Here is a 21,249-nt window from a genome sequence, read left to right on the forward strand (position 1 = left end):
GACGGAGATGAGGAGAATCTTTTTCTTCTTGGGGAGGGACAGGGGGGCATGAGTCTGTGGAATTCCCTTCCCCAGAGAGCAGTGGGGGCTGGGTTATTGAGTTTATTCAAGTCAGAGTTAGACTCTTGATAGACAAGGGAGTCAAGGTGGACAGCAAAGTGGATTCGAAAGCCCAACCAGGTCAGCCATGGTCTTATTAAATGATGGAGCAGGCTCGAAGCAATACCTGGCCTACTCCTGAGCCCTATAGAATAGAATTTACAGTGCAGAAGGAGGCCATTCAGCCCATCGAGTCTGCACCGGCTCTTGGAAAGAGCACCCTACCCAAGGTCAACAACTCCACCCTATCCCCATAACCCAGTAACCCCACCCAACACTAAGGGCAATTTTGGACTCTAAGGGCAATTTATCATGGCCAATCCACCCAACCTGCACATCTTTGGACTGTGGGAGGAAACCGGAGCACCCGGAGGAAACCCACGCGCACACGGGGAGGATGTGCAGACTCCGCACAGACAGTGACCCAAGCCGGAATCGAACCTGGGACCCTGGAGCTGTGAAGCGATTGTGCTATCCACAATGCTACTGTGCTGCCCGTAACTAGCCATTTCCTGTCCTATGTCCCTAAAGTGTGAAGAATTCTCACTGAGCCAGGGTAGGAATGGGACAGTTTGGTTCTGTACTCTGCAACGTGGATTTCCCCGTGAACAGCTAGTGTCAATCCATCGGAGAGAAGACAGTGAAGCAGGCCACATAGGAGGCTCCCCCAGACTGTGCCACCCGCTGCGGTTCCTTCGTCCGACTGTAATTATGCAGGAATTTGCCTTCCCGAGCATTTTCCTATCAGCAGAAACCTCTCACAGACTTCCCTTTGCAATGTTTGGTTAGCCATTTCCTGCACATTATCGAATTGTACGATCATCTGACTCTTTTGCTTAATGTATTTTTATTGTTAGAATGGGGGTGGGGGTATTTTTTTAAATATAAACAAGTTTTGGACTTTGAAGTACGGTGCAGTCCCGCCTTTATCGGATAGCCGCATCGTCTCTTGTCGCGTTCATCCAGATTCAAGCCTAGATGATCTGTCACAATTAAATAAAGAGGGTGCGTGATTTATCAGTGCAAAAGGATGTTCGCCTTTTTGGCACAATTTGGGTAAAATGACAACTTCCTGTTCTGTCACTTTGAAAGGCCGAGGGATGGAGTTTGCTGTATTCCCGTTGTGAACTCTGACCTAAACCTGGGCAATTTTGGGTAAGGTTCCTCACTAACTGAAGGTGTTTTAACATCGTTCTGGGGGTGCTACGTCAACACATATTTTTCTGGTCTCCAAGGGGCTGGTTTAGCACACTGGGCTAAATCACTGGCTTTTAAAGCAGACCAGGGCAAGCCAGCAGCACGGTTCGATTCCCATCCCAGCCTCCCCGAACAGGCGCTGGAATGTGGCGACTAGGGGCTTTTCACGGTAACTTCATTGGAGCCTACTCGTGACAATAAGCGATTTTCATTTCATTTAAAACTGATTTCCGCCTTTTCCCTTCCAACGTTGGCCCCCGGTGGGAGTTTCTCAATGCCTGGCGGCAGTGCTAGAGTCACGCGAACACACCCATCACCTCCGCATACCAACGTCACAGCGAGTCACGTCCAAACTCCACCCGCGTGAGCTGGCCAAGATTGCCATTACTAAGCAGCACTGCACATCCCGTTTGAGTGTTCAAAATGCAGAAGGTCGGCCATTTTCCGATCGATATTAATGGCTTGGATGAAGAGGCGATTGCGGGCGGGGTGGGGGGGGCGGGGAATTCGGCGGCCCCCCAGCCGTGTGTTCCTCGGTGGCGCGCCGTTCGCTTGCAGCGATATTCTCTACTCCCGCTGCTTGTCAAAGGGGTTTCCCATCTAAGCACCAGTGTACGGCAGTCAAATATTCTAATGACACAAAGGGGGATGGGAAGAAAACTGTGAGGAACATAGAACATTCCAGCGCAGTACAGGCCCTTCGGCCCTCGATGTTGCGCCGACCTGTGAAACCCCTCTAAAGCCCATCTACACTATTCCCTTATCATCCATATGCCTATCCATTGACCATTTGAATGCCCTTAGTGTTGGCGAGTCTACTACTGTTGCAGGATGGGCATTCCACACCCTTACTACTCTCTGAGTAAAGAACCTACCTCTGACATCTGTCCTATTTCTATCTCCCCTCAATTTAAAGCTATGCTCCCCCGTGCTAGCCATCACCATCCGAGGAAAAAGGCTCTCACTGTCCACCCTATCTAATCCTCTGATCATCTTGTACTCCTCAATTAAGTCACCTCTTAACCTTCTTCTCTCTAATGAAAACAGCCTCAAATTCCTCAGCCTTCCCTCATAAGATCCTCCCTCCATACCAGGCAACATCCTGGTAAATCTCCTCTGCACCCTTTCCAATGCTTCCACATCCTTCCTATAATGCGGCGACCAGAATTGCACGCAATACTCCAAATGCAGCCGCACCAGAGCTTTGTACAGCTGCAACATGACCTCATGGCTCCGAAACTCAATTCCTCTACCAATAAAAGCTAACACACCGTACGCCTTCTTAACAACCCTCTCAACCTGGGTGGCAACTTTCAGGGATCTATGGGCACAAAGAGCAAAAATATGGCAGACACAGTTAGGATGCGGGAAAAATGTGAGGTCGTCCACTTTGGCAGGGAGATTACAAAAGCAGAAGATGATTTGAATGGAGAGAGAGTGCAGAATGCGGCGGTGCAGAGGGACCTGGACGTCTTTGTACATGAATCACAAGTAGGGACATCTTGTCACAACTTTACTGGGTGTGGCGAGACCGGACCGAGAGTATTGTGTTGAGTTTCGCTTCGGAAGCAGTTCAGAGAAGGTTCAAGAGGTTGATTCTTGATTGTGTCTGTGTGGATTTCCTCCGGTTTCCTCCCACAGTCCAAAGATGTGCCGGTGAGGTGGATTGGCCATGCTAAATTGCCCCTTGGTGTCTGAAGATGTGGTTAGGTGGAGTTATGGGGACAGGGTGGGGGAGAGGGCCTAGGTAGGGTGCTCTTTAAGAGGGTTGGTACAGACTCAGTGGGCCGAATGGTCTGCGCTGTGGGAGTTCTATTGTTCTACATGTCATATGGGAAAAGGTTGAACAGGTTGAGTCTGTACTTATTGGGAGTTTAGAAGAACGAGAGGCAATCCTATTGACCCGGGTTCGATTCTGACCTCTGCTGACTGCATGGAGTTTGCACTTGCTCCCCGTGTCTGAGTGGGTTCCTCCGGGTGCTCCGGTTTCCTCCCACGGTCCAAAGATGTGCAGGTTCAGTGGATTGGCCATGCTAACTTATCACATAATTTACAGTGCCCCTTACTGTCTAAAGGTTAGGTGGGGTTATGGGGTTAAAGGGATAGGGCCAAGGGAGGGTGTTCTTGAGGAGGATCTTGTGCAGACCTGATGGGTCAAATGGTCTCCTTCTGCACTATAAACAATCTATGAAACAGCTGAGATTCTCAGCAGGTTTGACAGGGTAGATGCTGAGAGGATGTTTCGCTGCGTGGGAGAATCTAGAAATGAGTGAGGGGCATGGTTTCAAAATAAGGAATTTATTATTGAAGAGAGAAATGAGGCAGAATCTCGTCCCTCAAGAGGGTCCTTAGCGTTTATTTATTTTGTTAAAATATTTTTATTCTCCTCCTTTTTCACATTTTCCCCAGAATTTACACCCATCAACAATAAACAATAATCAGCAACAAATATGCCAATCCCCATAACAATAACAACGATCCCATCCTCCCACCAAACCCCAAACATTAGCCCGCATGTTTACATAAACAAATGACAAAAAGGAATCAGGGATTAGGCATAGTCACCCTTAATACACACAGCCCCCCCTCCATCCCACCTCCCTGGCTCAAGTCTGTGGTTCCCCCTAAATCGGCATTTCCCTTGACCCTGCCCCCAACCCGAAGTGTTGGCGAAGCTGCCTCCAGATTTTCAATGAAGCTATTATTACCGGACTCCCCGAGTATTTCCCCGGAGCTATCGGGAGCGGTGCTGTTGCTAGTGCTTTCAATTCTGACCCCCTGCACAAACTCTCCTCCATTCTGCCCCACTGGGAATCAACCCCTCTGACCCAGCTCCGCACCTTTCCCATATTCACCGCCCAGTAGTAATACATCAGGTTTGGGAGACCCAAACCCCCTGCCTGCCTTCCCCTCTGTAGCATCAACTTTCTCACTCTGGCCACCTTCCCTCCCAATCTGAACGAGGTAATCCTTCCCTCAATCTCTCTGAAAAAAGCCTTTGGCAGGAAAATCGGCAGGCATTGAAAAATAAACAGAAATCACGGCAACACATTCATTTTAACCGCCTGTACCCGACCCGCCAGTGACAGAGGGAGACCATCCCACCTTGCCAGATCCCTGCCTTGTCCCACGGTGGAGAGAAAAGTATCTTGAGCTGATGTTTGTGCGGACACTCGCCCTCGGCTCCTTATATAGTAGCTTTACCCAGTTCACAAATCTTGGTCCAATCCCAAAACGCTCCAGAACTGCCATCAAGTACCCCCATTCTACATCGGTCAAACGCCTTCTCAGTGTCCAATGCCACAACCACCTCTGTTTCCTTCCCTTCCGCCGGTGCCATAACGACGTTGAAAACCCTCCTAATGTTCGAAAAAAGCTGCCTCCTTCTCACGAACCCCGTCTGACCCTCACCTATCACCTTCGGGAGCCACCCCTCCAGCCTACCCGCCAGCACCTTCGCCAATACATTTACATTCAGAAGTGATATGGGCCTATACGACCCACACTCCGTCAGATCCTTATCTTTTTTTAGCAACAGGGAGATCGATGCCTGGCCCAAGGTTTATGGCAGCACCCCCTTCCCCACCATCAGGGGTACCAACTTATCCTTGAATTTTTTACAATATTCCACGGAAACCCATCCGGCCCTGTCACCTTCCCCGACTGCATCCTCCCAATCACATCCTTTATGTCCTGCTCCACTATTGCTTCTTCTAATGTAGCCCTGTCCCAGTCCCCTAGCCTCGGGTACTCCAACCCATCTAGAAATTCCTGCATCTCACGGTCTCCCCCAGGTCGTTCTCACCTGTACAACCTCTCATAAAACTCCTCAAAAACCTTGTTAATCAGCTCCGGGGCCACCACCAACTTCCTTGCCCTATCCCTCACCTGGAGAATTTCCCTTACCACTGCCTCCTTCCGGACCTGACCTGCTAACATACTCCATGTAACTGCACCGCTTGTGTCTCAGTTGACGCACCGCCTGCTTGGTGGACAGTCGGTCAAAGTTCGCCTGTAGTTCCTTCCTCTTTTCCAGCTTCGCTGGGTCCCCATCCTCCACGTAACTCCTATCTACCTCCAACATCTCATCTATTACCCTCTGCCGCCCCAACTTCTCCTCTTTGTCCACCCTGGCCTTAAACAAAATTACCTCATCCCTCACCACCGCCTTTAGAGCCTCCCAGACAACTGCCTTCGACACCTCACCCGTACCGTTGAAACCGACATATTCCTTGATTACCGTTTCAATTTTCTCACAGAACAATTCATAGAATAGAAGAGAATTTACAATTGGTTCCCCAAAAGCCCCACATCCAGTTTCCACCCCGGCCTCTGCGCTACCCCCTTCTCCAGCACCATATCCACCCAATGCGGAGCGTGATCTGACACTGCAATTGCCGAGTATTCCGACCCCTTAACCCCAGCCAACGAAGCCTTCCCAACCACAAAAAAGTCGATCCGCGAGTATACCTTATGGTGCTGAGAAAAACAAGTACTCCCGTTTCCTCAGGTGCAGAAACATCCAAAGGTCGACCCCTCCCATTTCCATCATTAGCCCAGCCAGCGCCTACGCCCCCCCCCCCTTATGGGACCAGCGAGCGCGGCCGTGACCTGTCCAACCTTGGCTCCTGCACCAAGTTCCAGTCCCCCCCCCACAATCAGTTTGTGTGTGTCCAAGCCGGGAATGGCCCCGAACACCTTCTTTGCGAATCCCACATCGTCCCAATTTGGAGCGTATACACTCAACAGCACCACTAACCTCCCCTCCAGCGCCCCTGTCGCAATCACACATCTACCCCACTGATCTGCCACCACCTTCTCCATCTGGAAGCGTACCCTTTTGCCGACCATTACTGCTACCCCGAGAGCCCTTCCGTCAAATCCAGAGTGAAACACTTGACTGACCCAGCCCTTTTTAAGTCTCACCTGGTCCTTCACCCTCAAGTGAGTCTCCTGCGGCATTGCCACATCGGCTTTCAAACTTTTAAGATGCGCAAGCACCCTTGACCGGTCCTCCTAACCCTCTCACGTTCTACGTGAGTATCCTAACTGGGGGTCTCTCACACCCCACCCCCCCACTCTTCTTATCCACCATCATCATGCCATCGGGCCCTGTCCCATAAGTCTGACCTGCCCCTATCCATTATTAACATCGAACCCCTTCACCCCCCCCTCCCAAGAACCCCCCCCCCCTACATTTCCTCTTGAAAAAACATCTCCCAGCATCAATCCCTTCCCCTCCCCTCGTAGGCCCATCGAAACCTGCTAACCAGGCTCCAATGTCCGCAGCTCTCCTCTCACCTCACCTCCGTTCACTAGCCGACTTTAGTTAGCTAGCGCGGGTGGCTCCCCCCCCCCCGCCAAGATATACCGTCCCCTCCCACCCAGTCCCAGAGCAAGAAACAAAAACAAAAACAATCCAATCCATACAATTCACTAAAATAAGATTTGCAATTTGCAACACAGAACGCCAAGTCAACCCAACCATTAACTTGAACTCAGTAACAATGTGAAGTGAAGTAAATTACAATACACGTCAGTGAAAAGAAAGTTATAGCATTTATACATTTTCCAGCTCCCCAATCACAGTCCACAATCTCTCTCCCAGCTCCGCTCCTCACGTCTGTCCCAAGCCTTCCGCCCTCACGAATGCTTCAGCCGCCTCCGCTGTCTCGGAATAAAAGTCTTTGGCATCATCCGTCACCCTCAGCTTCACCGGGTATACCATACCAAATCGCACCCCCTTTTTGTACAGTGCCACCTTCACTCGCCCAAACGCCGCTCATCTTTTTGCCAACTCCACCGTCAAGTCCTGTTAGACCCAAACCCAAAAAAACTTTCACCAAACTTATTTAAAACCTCTTCTTTCTTGCATCCCTCCAAACTTTCCCTGGGACTGGACTTCAACTTTCTTAGCACGCTCTAGGTGGGAGCCATCCGACATCTCTTCTACATCCCGCCCTGGCTTCGGGCCTGCCACCTCGGCCCCCGGCTTGGCTCCGTCCCCGCTGCTCTGCCCTTCGAGCGCGCGCTGGGCCCACCGCCTCAGCATCCGCCTCCCGACACCCGCACGAGGTTCTTCACCGGTTTGCTGCCTGTGACGGTCCCAAAGGCCGTCAATAGTTGGGGTTTGGGGGGGGGGGGCGATCGAAAAGTCGGGGTCACCCCCGAAAACGCCGCAAATCGTGGCCACCGGCGGGAGCTCTTCCCGATGCGACCATCCCGCTCTCAAGCGCCACCAGACGGGCTCCTTAGCGTTTATGACTCTTTCTCCACCCCCACACCCCCCGGTGGACTAAGACAGATTATTGATTGACCAGAGAGTCAAGGTTTATGTGGAGCTTACTGGAAAATTGAATTAATGCCACAATCAGATCAGCTATGATCCTATTGATAGATGGAACGGGTTTGATGGGCCGAATGGCCTACTCCAGCGCCTTAATCTCTTTTTTTTTAATTTTTAAAGTGTCCAATTCATTTTTTTCCCTATTAAGGGGCAGTTTAGCGTGGCCAATCCACCTACTCTGCACATCTTTGGGTTGTGGGGTGTGAGATCCACACAAACACGGGGCGAATGTGCAAACTCCACACGGATCCTGCTCCTAAATTTAATGTCATGTAAAAATAAGTTCAGGGCAGTACGGTACTCGGACCCCGCTCTCAGAAGTCAACCTGCAAATGGGTACAGATTTTAAAATTTGCACCGAAGACTGACTCACGACCTGCACATGTTTTGGCACAAAGAATGATACATAATAATCGTTATTATTGTCACAAGTAGGCTTACATTAACAAGACAATGGCCACTGTGACAATCCCCTAGTTGCCACATTCCGGCGCCTGTTGGGGTGCACGGAGGGAGAATTCAGAATGTCCAATTAACCAACAGCACGTCTTTCATGACTTGCAAGGAGGAAACCGGAGCACCCGGAGGAACCCCACGCAGACACGGGAAGAAGGCGCAGACTCCGCACAGATAGTGACTCAGCGGGGAATCGAACCTGGGACCCTGGTGCCGTGAAGCAACAGTGCTACCCACTACGCTACCGTGCCGCCCCAGGAGGCCATTCAGCCCGTTGGACATGTGCCGGCTTTGAAAGAGCTCCCCAATTGGTCCCACGCCCCTCCTTATCCTCCAGCCCTCTTATTAGGGGCGTTTCTCCGAGCCCCGTGCCGGGCCGGAGAATCGCCATAACCGCGCGTTAGACCCTAACCGGGCCTGGTTTGCGCCGTCTTGAAGCGGGGCGGCGTTCACGACAGCGCGAACACTTGGCCTCCATATTGGATAATCGCCCCCATTTTTTTCTCCCCCCCTTTTCGCGTGTCCGTCCGATGTTTTTTTTATATTTAATGTTGAACCTGCTTTCAGGCAATGCAGCCCAGATCACATCAGCCAGTTTATCCCCACTAAAAATCCATTCATTTTCCTTTCTCGTAACGGCTGTGGGGGAAGTCCTTGATTTGGTGCACCTTTATCTTGAATTCTCGGTCTCTCTTCCTGGCAAAGGGTTAAAGACAGCTTCCCTAGGGCACTGTTGAGCATTCTATGAGGCAGGAAGTACGTGCTGGCTGAGTGTCCCGGTCTCCAGGGAACCCAGAACTTCCCTTAGCATACTGCCCGTCATTCAAATGTACACACGGGGATATAACATGTAGCAGAGGTAAGGATCCTTTCTTGCAGATTAGAGGTGTGCGTGGGGTCTTTTCGGAGCATACCACAGGGTCTCAAGCCGAGGCGCATGTTTACAAGGTATTTACAACACAGAACTGGTCAGTTGGCCGAGTGATCTGTGTCGGTGTTAATGCTCCACATGATCCATTTCCCACCCCTCGCCAGCCGACCCCATTGACATATCTTGCTATTCCTTTCCCTCTCTCGTGCGTTTATCTAACTTTCCTCTAAACGTATCCATGCTCCTTGCCTCACCAGCTCTCGTGGCAGCCAGCTCGAAATTCTCACCACTCTCTGGGTGAAGGCCTTTCCTCTCATTTCCACCAAACCCAGGTTCTTTGTTTTTTTTTTCCACAAGAACTAGGGACGGGAGTAGGCTATTCAGCCCCTCGAGCCTGCCCTGCCGTTGGAGAAGATCACGGCCGATCTGATTGCGCCCACCCCCATGACCGTCCACTCCATTGTCCACCGGATGTCTGTCCAACTCAATCATGAATGAAGTCAATGGCTTGCTGGGGAGGGAAGAGAGAGTTCCAAACACCCCTGATAGATTCAATTCCTCCGCATCTCCACCTGCCGAGAATCGGCGCCATTCGCGGCGGCACGTTTGGCACGGCGCTGGTCGCAGGCCGCTCTAGGCGGCCGGGCTGCCGATTCTCCGGCCCGGATGGGCCGAGTGGCCGCTCTAAAAAGGCAGAGTCCTGCCGGCGCCGTCGGGAACTCTGCGCGCAGGGTCAGAGGGCGGCCTGTGAGGGGGGGGGGCCTCCGATGGGGCCTGGCCCGCTATCGGGGTCCAATCAGCGGGCCTGCCTCTTGCTCTCCCCGGGCCTATTTTCTTACGCACCAGCCCCTGAACCCCCGCGCCATGTTGCGTCGCGGCTGGCACGTTGAGGTAGGCCACCGCGCATGCGCGGGTTGGCGCTTCGCTCAGTTCACGCCGGGATGGGAGGCTGGAGCGTCGTGAACCGCTCCAGCGCCGCGCTGGCCCCCTGTAGGGGCCAGAATCGGTATTCCCAGCGGCCCGTTCATGCCGCCGTGAAACGTGACAGCCTTTCCGACGGCGTGGACACTCTGCCGCCGAATGGGAGAATCCCGCCCATAGTTTTAAACAAACATCATGAAAACAACTTGCTCATATATTGTGCCCTTATCAAAGCCCCATGGTTTTTGACAACCGTGTGATCAAACATTAGCACTGAACCACATCGGGAGATGTTAGGACAGCTGATCCAGAGCTCGGCTGAAGAATTTTCAAGGGAAACCTTAAAGAGAGAGAAAATCATAGAATTTACAGGACAAAAGGTGGCCATTCAGCCCATCGAGTCTGCACTGGCCCTTGGAAAGAGCACCCTACATAAGCCCAGGCTTCCACCCTATCCCCGTAACCCAGCAACCTGACCTAACTGTTTTGGACACTATAAGGGTAATTTAGCATAGCCAATCCACCTAACCTGCACATCTTTGGACTGTGGGAGGGAAACTGGAGCACCCGGAGGAAACACACGCAGACAGGGGGAGAACGTGCAGACTCCACACAGGCAGTGATCCAAGGACGCAATTGAACCTGGGGCCCTGGAGCTCGTGAGGCAGCAGTGCTAACCACTGTGCGGCCGAGCGGCTCAGGCAGAGGGGTTTGGGGGGGGGAAGGTGCAGATGCTTGAAGACTTGCCACCCAACGGTGGAGCAATCAAAACGCAGGAAAGGCAAGAGGCCGGGATTGAGAGGGGACAGAGATCTCAGGGCAGGGGATGGGTTGGAGGGTTGGGTGTAGATTACAGGGATTGGGAAGGGGGCAAGGCCATGGAGGGGAGGTTTCAAAACAAAACAGAGAATGTTAAATCTGAGGTGCTCACCTCGTAGCTCAGCAAAAACTGACTGGGGCGAGGGGTGAACAGGATTTGGTGAAAGCTCGGATACAGGCCGTAAGCCTTTGAATGAGCTCACATCTTTTTTTTTTGGTGAGGTGTGGGGGGGGGGGGGGGGGTTTGTTGTTGGAAGAAGGGAGGCCGGTCAGGAGAGCGTCTAAAAAAAGGTCCACTCGGGAGGAGACATTAAAAAAAAAGCACGTGCGTGGGTTTCGGAAGTATAATTTGTAACCCGGCAGGTTGCTTTTAAGCAAAAAAAGGGATAGATCAGCAAATGAAGAGTTAAGTCTCGCACTCGGGAACAAAATGAGGAATTCTCGGCGTATGTCAGCCCTTCCTGTGGGTGCCGTCTACACTGTACAGAGCGTGGGCCTTCCACTCTGCACGCTCATTTCCTCATGTGTCTTTTTGCCATTGTCCTGTTCAGTGCTAAACAGTGCATTGGATCCCAGTCTGCAACTATGCTCACGTGCTGGGGAATATAGCGGATATTGCGATGGGATATTCATCTGGAAGCCGCCCCCCCCCCCCACCCCTCTCCCTCACTACCTCAGCACTAAATTGGCTGAGAATTAACAATGTCCGGGTTCCAGTCAAATAACACAGGAACAGGCAAAATAAACAAGTGCTGGCATTGAGTGCTCTGCCATGGCGAGATAGGAACAGCAGTGTCACCATTCAGCCCCTCCAAGGCCTGTTCTGCCTCGAGGTTAGATCCCAGCTGAATCTGTGCCTCACTCGCCCCTGCTCCATGTCTTTGTGTCGGCCTCACCCAAGACCCGGACTTACCCTCCCCGCGCTCACAGCGTTTTGGGGCCAGGTTTTAGCTCGCATTTGGCGTGAAGCACTGCGCCCTGACGTTACTCCCTGAAGGCCCAATCTGATGTCCCATGGTTTCGCACTAGCCCACCGGGGTAAATTGGCCCTCTGCGCTCGTTGGGGATATTGTGCCAGACCCCGATACCGAGTTGGAGCCTTGGCGGGGGGGGGGGTATTTATTTATTTATTGCAGTTATTTCATTCATGGGTGCGGGCATGGATGGCATGGTACCTGCATTTCTTGCTCGTCCCCAATTGCCCTGGGCAAGGTGCCCTCCTCCTGGCCATCGAGTGGCTTGCCGGGCCATTTCAGAGGGCACTTAAGAGCCAATCATGTCGCTGTGGGCTTGGAGTCACATGTAGGCCAGGCCGGCTAACGATGGTAGATTTCCTTCCCGTGGTGGCATGCAAACCGTGTCCCTGGATCTTCCGTCCAGCCCCCTGGATCGCCGCGCTCCCCTTCCCGACGGCAAGCTTTCCAACGATAGTTCCTGGACTTTGAATGAAAGAGGGGCTTACCTGTTTAATAGTGCCGGGTATGTGGGCAACTGTCGCGCCTGCTGTCCGGACAGAATTTTTTTCCCCCGACTCTGATTGGTCATTTGCCATCCAATCAGAAGGCTGTATCTGGGGAGAAAAAATTTTGTTCGTCCAATCAGAAAATATGGAAGCAACACCTCAGACTCGACATTCGTCCAATAGAATGCACAAAAACATTACACTTGGCTGCACAAATTGATACAATCATGAGCTATACTTGGCCTCTGTTGGGTTACCAATCCTTTAAATTGAAAACAAGAGACAAAGGGAGAGAAAAATATCAGCCAGGATTGAATGGCGGAGCAGACTCGATGGGCCGAGTGGCCAAATTCTGCCCCTATGTCTCATGGTCTTAGAAAAATGGCAACTTGTCTCAAGGTTCGAGTTCACAATATCCCCACAGCAATCACACTTCAAAGGCTATTAATTGGCTGATCAGCACATTGCAATATTCGGAGGTAACGAACGTCGCGCTGTGCGAATGCAAGTTCTTTCTTGCCTCGCTCGTCTGCGAGCATGAAAATTCATCAAAAGCCTCAAAATCGGTCAGCCTTCTATTTGACAAATCTTACGTGGCCTCTCAGGATGTTCATAAACTATCCAGGCCTGCACAGGGTGGGCACGGTACTTCCAAACTGCACACCTTTTTCTGACCGCGAGGTCAGGCTTCAGGCGTGTTCGTAGGCCGTTAAACAACTACAGGCCTGCAACTGGGGAAATTGGTCACTCACCCATCTGATGGGGGAGGGGTTTAGTGTGAGGAAAGATCTGGATGTGTGAGAGGTTTGGAGGCCGAAGGCGAAGAGTAAAATCCCTGCTCCTCCTGGCCCACGAGCAGTGCTGCAAAGGCACCGACCTCCTCCCCGAGGATGTTCCCGTCTCACCTCAGCTGCTGGGTTTTCTCTCCTCCCCCCCCCCCCCCAGCCATCCCCACTCTTCCCACCCAAGGCTGGGAAACCTGACCAATCACCTGCTTTTAGCTTAAATCAGAGGCTGACGGCCTCATTAAAAATATGTAAGTTGCCAAACCACCTTCAGGAAAGGCTGCCCACTCTCGTGAGGGGTTGGAGAATTGGAACATCGGATCGTTCTCCTATTTTTTTGGGCATTAAAATTCAGCCAGTGTCTCCATTTGCTTCCCCTTCAGTTATTAGATTTCATCCGCTTTCATCTCTATCCTTTTTTAAACATAAATCTGACCCAATGGTTAGGTTTGATAACTGTGAACTCCCCCCTCGAGACACACACACACCTCCAGGGTCTAATGTTCGATTCCCGGCTTGGGTCACTGTCTGTGCGGAGTCTGCACGTCCTCCCCGTGTGTGCGTGGGTTTCCTCCGGGCGCTCCGGTTTCCTCCCACAGTCCAAAGATGTGCGGGTTAGGTGGATTGGCCGCGCTAAATTGCCCCTTAAGTGTCCAAAAAATGTTGGGTGGGGGTTGCTGGGTTTCAGGGATAGGGTGGATACGTGGGCTTCAGGAGGGCGCCCTTTGTAAGGGCCGGTGCGGACTCGATGGGCCGAATGGTGGGCTGGTTTAGCTCACTGGGCTAAATCGCTGGCTTTTAAAGCAGACCAAGCAGGCCAGCAGCACGGTTCGATTCCCGTACCAGCCTCCCCGGACAGGCGCCGGAATGTGGCGACTAGGGGCTTTTCACAGTAACTTAATTGAAGCCTGCTCGTGACAATAAAGCGATTTTCATTTTCATTTCTGCACTGTAAATTCTATGATTCTGTGAAGAAAGCCCAAAGTTTAGGTCCTCACTTCGATCATTGGTCCCCCCAACTCGGGACCTTTAAGATTCCAATTGCTGCCTGGCTCCCCTTGAATGTAAATCTATTAATCCAAGGGAGGTGCATTAAAAGCAGGACTTCACCCAACCTCCGTCATGAATGCCTGTCGCATGTCTCACACATCTGTTTCATGTTGGCCGTTAGTAATTGCATTTCGTCTCCGGCCTTGACGTCCCATTTTGGGTGAACTGCTTCAAACAACTGTTTATTTCCGCCCCCCCCCCCCACCAACCCCCACCCAGCTTCCCCACCCCAAGTGAACAGCCACTGGGAGAGGCCCCACAACTAAAGCGGTGCGGATGAAGTTGAATCACTTTTTTGGTGTGTCACAATCAAACCTGTCACACAGAGGGAAGGTCGCTCCACCTGAAGTTCGGCTGAGGAGCCAGTAGAACAAGTAAAGAAATTCTCTCTCTCTCTCTCCAATAATCTCTCCAGGGCGATATAGGTGGAGCGCAAAAAAAATATAGGAAGCCAAACCCGTTCCCGAGAACCCTCGATGCAAGGTCTTTGCGCGAGGTGGTATCTTTAATACGAACATATTACATAGGTTGTCAGAGAGGGGGAGCTTTACACCCCCTTGTCAGTAGGTAAGAAGATGGGGTCTCGTAAAATGCAGTACGTGACGTTCCCGCTGCCTACCTCCCCGACCTGTCTCCCATTCTACGAGGGACACTGGGCATTGGGCTGGGGCCATCGAGAAGCCCGCCCATCTTGCGCCTATTGAGGCTCCCAATTGGCCAATTAATGGCCATTTAAGTGCCTCTTCCCCCAGCCCGGCCACTATTTTATCTGAGGCACGGAGAGTCTCACGCCGAGGGAGTAGCCCAACAGCTTGTACTGTGCATGTTGGGTGCCGGGCAAGAGGGGGGAGACAGGGACTTGTTTTATGGGTCCCCTATTTTCATCGGCAGCATAAAGTATAACCATAAGGTTATACTTCCCCTTTAACTCTTCCATGCTCTGTTCTCCCCCCTCCATCCCCCCCCCCCTCTTCCTGGCCCCAGGGCCGGCCCAAGGCACCGGCAACTCGGGCTGTCGCCCGGGGCGCCATGTGTTAGGGGGCGCCAGAGACTCGGGTCCCGCGCATGCGCAGTTGGGCCGGTGCCAACCAGCGCATACGCGGTGGCCGCCCTCCCCCAGGGCGGCCCCCCCGCCCCCCCCTTCCGTCCGCCCCCCCCCTTCCGTCCGCCCGCCCTTGGGCTCGCCCCCCCCCCCCCGGCCGCCTCGGCCCCGCCCCCCCCGCCCGCGCCGGCCCCGCCCCCCCTCGCCCCCCCCCTCGGCCCCGCCCCCCCCCCCCCCCCCCCCCCACCCCGAAGGGCGCCGAAGTTCAGCTTGCCCGGGGCGCCAGCAACCCTAGGGCCGGCGCTGCCTGGCCCAGCCCACCACCTTCCCTCCTCACTGGTGCCTGCCAGCCAGGCCGTGCGCTGAGACCCTAGCCTTATCTGACGTCTGGCCCCCATTAGCTCCTCTGCCACAGGGACTGGCTGTAGTCCCAGCAGTGGCCACCACTCGGATCTGGTGCCCTTGCAACCAAGGTGCTCTCCCCAGGCTCAAGGTCCCGCTGGGCGAGGGCCGCAAGTCACAACCCCAGCTAATTGACGCCCTCAGGAGTGCTGAATGGCTGCAGGGCAGCCGGAATTGGTGGGTGCGTGTTGCCCAAAGTGGGCGGGGAGGGGGACAATACATCCCTAGAGCTGAGCTAGGCCCTTCGGCCTAACTGGACCATGCTGACTTCAATTTTCCAGACGAGAGTTCTCCCATTTGCCATCATCTAACCCGATCAGCAAAGCTTTCAGTTCCTTTTTCCCCTCATCTGTCTGCCCAGATATCCCTTAAAGTCATCAATGTTAACAAAGAGACAACACAGAATCAATCAGCTTCGTGTGAAGCTGAGTCAAATGTACAACGTTCCCCAGTAACCCAGAAGCCATCCTTGCACACGATGACTCCAGAAACCTGGTTTGAATTTAGGAATAGCCTCAAACCTTCATATTCCACAGCCACCCGAGGTAGACTCTGCTGGAGTGCCCGGCGCTGTGATCTGGGCCCAACTCTACACGCGAGGCGGCAACAAGTTGCATTTACATAGTGCCTTTGAGTCATAGCAAAGGCGCCCCAAGGTGGTTCGAATAGGGGCGTTCAGACAATATTTGACACTGAGCCATACGGCAAGGTATTAGAACAGGTGACCAGAAGCTTGTTCAAAAAAGTTGGATGAAATGAACATCTTACAGGAGGAGAGGGGATGAGAAAAGCAGCGGGGAAATCATTAAGGGAGCTTCCTGATGAAATGCCGAGCGGAGTGAAGGCACGGCCACCAATGTTGGGGCGAGGAATATGGGCGGGGGGGGGTGAGAAAGAGGCGGAGGAATATTGGGAGGGGTGAGAAAGAGGCGGAGAAATATTGGGAGGGGTGAGAAAGAGGCGGAGGAATATTGGGAGGGGTGAGAAAGAGGCGGAGGAATATTGGGAGGGGTGAGAAAGAGGCGGAGGAATATTGGGAGGGGTGAGAAAGAGGCGGAGGAATATTGGGAGGGTGAGAAAGAGGCGGAGGAATATTGGGAGGGTGAGAAAGAGGCGGAGGAATATTGGGAGGGGTGAGAAAGAGGCGGAGGAATATTGGGAGGGGTGAGAAAGGGGCGGAGGAATATTGGGAGGGGTGAGAAAGAGGCGGAGGAATATTGGGAGATGTGAGAAAGAGGCGGAGGAATATTGGGAGGGGTGAGAAAGAGGCGGAGGAATATTGGGAGGGGTGAGAAAGAGGCGGAGAAATATTGGGAGGGGTGAGAAAGAGGCGGAGGAATATTGGGAGGGGTGAGAAAGAGGCGGAGGAATATTGGGAGGGGTGAGAAAGAGGCGGAGGAACATTGGGAGGGGTGAGAAAGAGGCGGAGGAATATTGGGAGGGGTGAGGAAGAGGCGGAGGAATATTGGGAGGGGTGAGAAAGAGGCGGAGGAATATTGGGAGGGGTGAGAAAGAGGCGGACGAATATTGGGAGGGGTGAGGAAGAGGCGGAGGAATATTGGGAGGAGTGAAAAAGGGGCCGAGGGTAGGAGAAGTGTAGAGATCAGAGAATCGTTGGGCTGGAGGAGGTTACGGTGATAGGGAGGATATGAGGCCACAGAGAGCGATTTCAATGAGAGGATGAGAATTTTAAACATGGAACTGCATGTAAGTCAAGCAAGAGGGTGACGTGTGAAGCGGACGTGTTGGAATCATAGAATCCCTACGGTGCAGACGGAGGCCATTCGATCCAGCGTTTATGCACCGACCCTCTGGAGGAGCTCCCCACCCGGGCCCACTTGCCCCGTCCCATCCCTACAAACCCTACCTATCCTTTTTGGACATTAAGGGCCAATTTTACCGTGGCCAATCCTAACCTGCACATCTTTTGGACTTTGGGAGGAAACGGGAGCACCCGGAGGAAACCCACGCCGACACGGGGCGAACGTACAGATTCCAAAACAGGCAGTCACCCAAGGTCGGAATTGAACCCGGGTCCCTGGCGCTGTGAGGCAGCAGTGCTAACCACCGTGCCACGCCGTGAGCTCGGAGGCAGGGGCAGCGAAGCAAGTTCATGGCGGGTGGCGAGGAGGGCGGGAGCAGCTAGGACAGTCGATGGGAGTCGGGTTTGACCGGGAGGTTTGGAAATGTTTTTTTTTTGAGGTTACAGAGATGGGTTGGGGGGGGGAAGGTGGGCTGATAGGTCACCGCAGGATTTGAGCACGAGAATCCATGTATGAATTCAAGGGAGAGTTTCAGCAGGAACACGCGATGCACATCCACAGCTGTTTGACAGCCAGGCGTGCAGTGAAATACTAGCACCACGTGTGGTACTAACGCTTGTCAAGAGCACATTTCTGCTCCGGAAACTCTGGAGGGAAGGGGGGGGGAAGGTGGGAACAGAAGTGCCGGGTCGACACAGAGGAATCGGCAACACCACATCCATTATATCACACAGCAGGATTGGGGTTGACACGAGCAGTGACGTACACTGACAGGCGACACATCTAAAGCACCTACCAAAATTGTACAGGATTAGTTAGCCCCACAAAAGAAAATAAATGAAAGGCAAAGGAAATGGAGGCCGGCCTGTTAAATGAAACGGTGCCTTTGTGGTCAAGGAAAGCCATCACTGATTTAATTACTGCAATTTTGCTGCTGACTGAAAATTAGTACAATGTTCCTTAGATTTAATTCATTAAAGATGAAATAACTTTGAATTAAGACGGGACAAAATTTAATTATTTTCCAGACCACAACATGGTTTACAATTTTTGAGCAAGATTTAATTGTCACTCAAGCTCCGGTTTGTTATCTCGAAGGATTTCTTCTCTGGGAGGAATTGAGGAACAGCTGGGATATTTATTCAACGCTTTTACCCAAAAAATAAAATTCAGGAAAGGCCAGAATGGAAACAACAAAAACAGAATCCGCCATTTAAAAGCGATACGCTGTCCTTCCACGCTTGGGATACATCTAGACTTCGGAAACATGGGAAGGGGGTAGGAAAGGAGTGACTTGCATTTATATAGTGCCTGTGACAACCGCAGGATTGTCCCAAAGTGCTTTACAGAAAGAGGTACTTTGAAGTGTGGTCACTATTATAATGTAAAGGTGCAGCAGCAAATGTGCACACGCGCGCGCACACCCCACACACAGAGCAATGTGATAAACCACTCATATCAGTGATGTTGATGGGGGGGGGGGGGGGGCGGGATAAATATTGGTCAGGTTACCTGCGAGGACGACCCCACCCTTCCCCTCCCCCATACCCCACTTTTCATCAAAATGCTGCCGGGGACCTTTTAATAATAATGATCTTTATCGTCACAAGTAGGCTTACATCGACACTGCAATGAAGTTACAGTGAAAAGCCCCTAGTCGCCACATTCCGGCGCCTGTTCGGGTACACCGAGGGAGAATTCGGAATTCTCAGCTGGTACGGGAGTTGAACCCGCGCTGCTGGCCTTGTTCTGCATCACAAACCAGCTGTCTAGCCCACTGAGCTAAACCCAGCCCTTTATATCCATTCAAGAGCTGACCGTCTCATCTGGAAAACTGCACCTCTGACAGTGCAGCAATCTCTCATCGCTGCACTGGAGCGGTCAGCCTGGGTCACAGGCTCAAATCTCCGAGGTGGGGGCTTATGCCTTCTGGCGCAGGGCACATAGCTACCTACCCACAGTGCTCCACCTGATTGACAGCACGCTACCCACAGCGCACCACCTGACTGTATGGATTAAATTCGAAGGTTAGAAATGTTAAAAGCGAGAAGCCCATCAGCGCATGTGAACATTGAACAGCTTGCTTCACAGAACTGTTGTTATACAGGAATGAAAGGGGGGGAGGAGTTGGGGGAGTTAGCTTTGGCAAAGAGTCACCCGGACCCGAAACGTTAGCTATTTTCTCCCCCTCCAGATGCTGCTCGACCAGCTGAGATTTTCCAGCATTTTCTCTTTTGGTTTCAGATTCCAGCATCCGCAGCCATTTGCTTTTATGTCGATTGGTATGGATCTGAACAGGAAGAGGAACCTGGGCAGGAGATTCATCTTGCTCATCCGCACCCCCTCCCTACAGGGGAGAGTGGGAGTGCGTCCCCTTTCTGCAGCTCCTGCTTTATCTCCTCCACCAAACCCGTCAGGGTCCAACAAAGATGATGCCAGTCTTCATGTGCGCAAAGGTTTTTTTTACTGCGAGTGCTTCAAAATGTCTGCTCCATGCTCCAGTTCTGCCTCACAACTCTTTCTGCAGTGTCAGGAAAACAAAGGTAGTTTTAAGGGAATCAGATTCATATTGGTAAACATTAGAAATTAAGGGAATCAGATTCATATTGGTAAACATTAGAAATAAAGTATAGTTTTAAGTGTGTTTAATTAAATGTTTCTGTGCTTGGAACAGTAAAAACAACAGTTAGGTACATGCTGGACAACGGTGTTGTATATGTGGGAGTTGGTTAAGTTCCAACTGTGTTTCCATTGTGCTTAGAGAGGCTATTGCATGAAAAATAAATAAAAGACATAAGCATGTGGGTGGCACTTAGCAACTGGGGCCTTGTAAGTTAGAGACGTTTTTAAGTTTAAGCTTAAGTGTGTGGGAAGTTGGAGTTAACATCTAACTCTGCCGGGAGAAACTGGACAGGACAAAGGGGTTGCAAAGAGGCAAGCTTCTGAAGGAACAAGTCACTGTTCAGATAACCAGGGAACTGGGACTGTAGCGAAAGGGAAAATGCTGGAAAATCTCAGCAGGTCTGGCAGCATCTGTAGGGAGAGAAAAGAGCTCACGTTTCAAGTCCGATGACTCTTTGTCAAACCTAACAGACAGAGAAAGTGGGAAATATTTATACTGTGGAGTGAGAATGAAAGATGAGTCATAGCCACAGAAACCCAGGGAAACCAGGTGCTAATGGTCACAGACACCAAGGGGAAAGAGTGTTAATGGAACTCTTAAGTCCTAACTGGGACAGTAGGAACATTTAAGACACCCAAAGTTAAGAGATCAATGTATTGTTCAGAAGAATGCAAGGAAGAACAAACCAAGAGTTAGGAGTTAGAGAGAATTGCAGTAGCTAGATTTAAAGTGGGACAGCAGACCTCAGAGGTAGTTGAAAGGTTTGATGTCATTTTAATACAGTCTGGGAATCGAGACTTAAAGCAATTGTGAGCAGTTTGCACAGCAGTCAAGTCAAAGAAACCCTAAAGGGGTTGGGGTAAAATCTTGGTGTAAAAAAGTTGATGTTAATGAGACCATTGAAGATTAAGATGTATTTTGTAATCAGCGTTAATCCTAAATCTGTGCAATTGTTAAACTAAGGGAGAGTAAAAGCTTGGTGTATCATAATCCAATCTTTTTAAAGTTTAATGAATGTTTTTCCTTGTTAAAATTAATTAGTGGCAACAATGTGGCACAGTGGGTAGCACGGCTGCCTTATGGCGCCGAGGGCCGTGTGGAGTTTGCACATTCTCCCCAGTGTGCACGTGGGTTTCGCCCCCACAACCCAAGATGTGCAGGGTAGGTGGATTGGCCATGCTAAATTGCCCCTTAATTGGAAAAAATGAATTGGGTACCACTAAAGTGATTCAGCTTCACACCCATGGTATGGGAGGAGGGAGAAGACTTTTAAATGTTCTCATCATCAGATGATCCCGATGTGCGAGAGTGAGCCCGAGAGAGCCGGCCACAGTCCGGGTTGGAAGACGATGATCGAGCGAGCGTGAGAGCGCGACTGAGAAACCAAGAGAGAGAGAGGGTAACAGCGAGCGA

The 21,249-nt window shown here is 51.7% G+C and overlaps 1 protein-coding gene across 1 annotated transcript in view; it reads right to left on the reverse strand.

The window, feature by feature from the left end:
• LOC119956748 (AT-rich interactive domain-containing protein 3B-like) overlaps nt 1–21,249 on the reverse strand; it is a 184,461-nt gene that overhangs the window by 123,503 nt on the left and 39,709 nt on the right. The window contains 1 exon segment of the mRNA XM_038784098.1: nt 12,172–12,279. Within this exon segment, the coding sequence (XP_038640026.1) occupies nt 12,172–12,279 (108 nt within the window).

The sequence above is a fragment of the Scyliorhinus canicula genome, chromosome 24 (assembly GCF_902713615.1).
Source record: "Scyliorhinus canicula chromosome 24, sScyCan1.1, whole genome shotgun sequence".
NCBI classification, from domain to species: Eukaryota; Metazoa; Chordata; class Chondrichthyes; order Carcharhiniformes; family Scyliorhinidae; genus Scyliorhinus; species Scyliorhinus canicula.